General features: G+C 40.2%; 1 protein-coding gene across 1 annotated transcript; it reads right to left on the minus strand.

Moving 5' to 3' along the window:
- Positions 1–538: 538 nt before the first annotated feature.
- Positions 539–2,032, minus strand: LOC150031798 (uncharacterized). Its single transcript, XM_090308283.1, has 3 exons — positions 1,912–2,032; positions 1,177–1,473; positions 539–840 (listed from the first exon to the last, which is right to left on the minus strand). Exons 1-3 carry the CDS (start codon positions 2,030–2,032, stop codon positions 539–541), a joined length of 720 nt encoding a protein of 239 aa, XP_090164409.1.

Below are 2,032 nucleotides of genomic sequence, written 5' to 3' on the forward strand. Positions count from 1 at the left end.
ATAGTTCTTTCCGACTGTCCATCTGTTTATGGATGAAAAGCCGTACTGAAATGAAATTTAGTGCTCATAGCCTTCTGTAAACTAGGTAAGAATTTTGAAGTAAGCCTCGAGTCTCTTTCTGACACTATCGACACTAGGCCTCCATATTGACTGATTATCTTATCCATATAAATCTTAGCTAGACGGTCTAGTGTAAAAGTAACTTTTACTGGTATAAACTTGGCCGTCTTGGTTAGTCTATCGACTATTACCCAAATCCCATCATATCCTGAGGGCATCCTAGGCAATCCAAATAGGAAGTCCATTGTCACATGCTTCTACTTCCACTCAGGCACTGGGAGTGGATTGAGTAATCTTGTCGGTCTTTGTCTCTCAAGTTTCACTTATTGACAGATTATACATCAGTCCACATATTCTGCTATGTCTTTCTTCATCCCAAACCACTAGTAAGATCTCTTCAAAGTTCTATACATTTTGGTGTTCCTCGATGCATAACATAAGTGGAACTATATGCTTCTTCCATAATGGCTTGCTTAAGTTATAGCTTACTAGGCACACACATTCTTCCCTCCTTCTCTAGTACGTTATCTGTTCTCAGTTGAAATTCAATTCTGATTTCCTTACTTACATCATCAGTAATCTTCTGAAGGTCAGGGTCTTTCAACTGTTCCTGCTTAAGGTCTTCTACTAGGGTAGGCCTTACCTGGAATGTAGCTATCACTCCTCCTGACCGTCCCACTGATAAGGCGGTTCTAGAATTCCTGAACTCCTGCACTAGCATTTCTCTCATTGAACCAATAATGGCCTTGGGTCCCAAGGATTTCCTACTTAGTGCATCCACTACAACATTAGCCTTACCAGGGTGGTACTCGATGGAACAATCATAATTCTTGATCAATTCAATCCATCTTCTTTGTCTTAGATTCAACTCTTTTTTATCAAAGATATATTTTAAGCTTTTGTGATCTATGAATATTCTGCAACGCTCTCTAAATAGGTAATGTCTCCTCAACTTCAGAGCTAAAACAACTGCTGCCAGCTCTAGATCATGCGTAGGATAAATGCTCTCGTGCTTCTTAAGTTGACGAGAGGCACATGCAATCACCTTCCCATCCTGCATCAACACACATCCCAATCCTTGTCAGGAAGCGTCACAATAAATCTCAAATTCCTTACCTGGAACAGGCAAGGTAAGCACTGGTGTTGATACTAGTCTCTGTTTCAGCTCCTGAAAACTATGCTCACACTCTGATGACCATTCAAACCTCACGCCTTTCTTGGTCAGGTTCGTCAATGGAAGGGCTATCTTAGAGAAACCCTCCACAAACATCCGGTAATAACCTGCCAAACCTAGGAAACTGTGTATCTCTAAAATAGTCATGGGTCGTTTCCAATTAACTATTGCTTCCATCTTTTGGGCATCCACACTGATACCATCTGCTGAAATAACATGCCCGAGAAATACAACTCGGTCTAACCAAAAATCACATTTACTGAACTTAGCATACAACTGCCTATCTCATAGCGTCTTCAATACTATCCTCAGGTGGGCCATATGATCTTCCCTACTACCAGAATATACCAATATATCATCAAGGAATACTATCACGAACTGGTCCAAGTAGGGATGAAATATCTTGTTCATAAGATCTATGAATACCGCAGGGGCATTTGCCAGTCCAAATGGCATTACTAGAAATTCATAATGTCAATATCTTGTTTTAAATGTGGTTTTAGGAATGTTAGCTTCCTTCACCTTCAATTGATGATAGCCTGATCTCAAGTCTATCTTTAAAAACACCGTGGCTCCTCTTAGCTGATCAAACAAATCGTCAATGCATGGTAACGGATATTTATTCTTAATCGTTACCTTATTCAGCTGCCTATAGTAGATACACAACCTAAGTGTACCGTCTTTCTTCCTTACAAATAACACTGGAGCTCCCCAAGGTGATACACTAGGTCGAATGTATCCCTTGTCAATTAACTCCTGCATCTGAACCTTTAATTCTTTTAACTCAGTTGGCGCCAT

The sequence above is a fragment of the Benincasa hispida genome, chromosome 12 (genome assembly GCF_027475165.1).
Source record: "Benincasa hispida cultivar pf3 chromosome 12, pf3_genome.v1.1, whole genome shotgun sequence".
NCBI lineage: Eukaryota > Viridiplantae > Streptophyta > Magnoliopsida > Cucurbitales > Cucurbitaceae > Benincasa > Benincasa hispida.

Bases quoted from the DNA above. Each gene is read 5' to 3' on its own strand.
- LOC150031798 (XM_090308283.1), bottom strand. From the start codon at position 2,032: ATGGCGCCAACTGAGTTAAAAGAATTAAAGGTTCAGATGCAGGAGTTA. The intron at 1,474-1,911 runs GTACACTTAGGT...ATTTTTGGTTAG, and splicing joins ATTTGTAAGGAAGAAAGACG to ACCGAGTTGTATTTCTCGGG. The intron at 841-1,176 runs GTAAGGAATTTG...CTAATGTTGTAG, and splicing joins GCTTACCTTGCCTGTTCCAG to TGGATGCACTAAGTAGGAAA.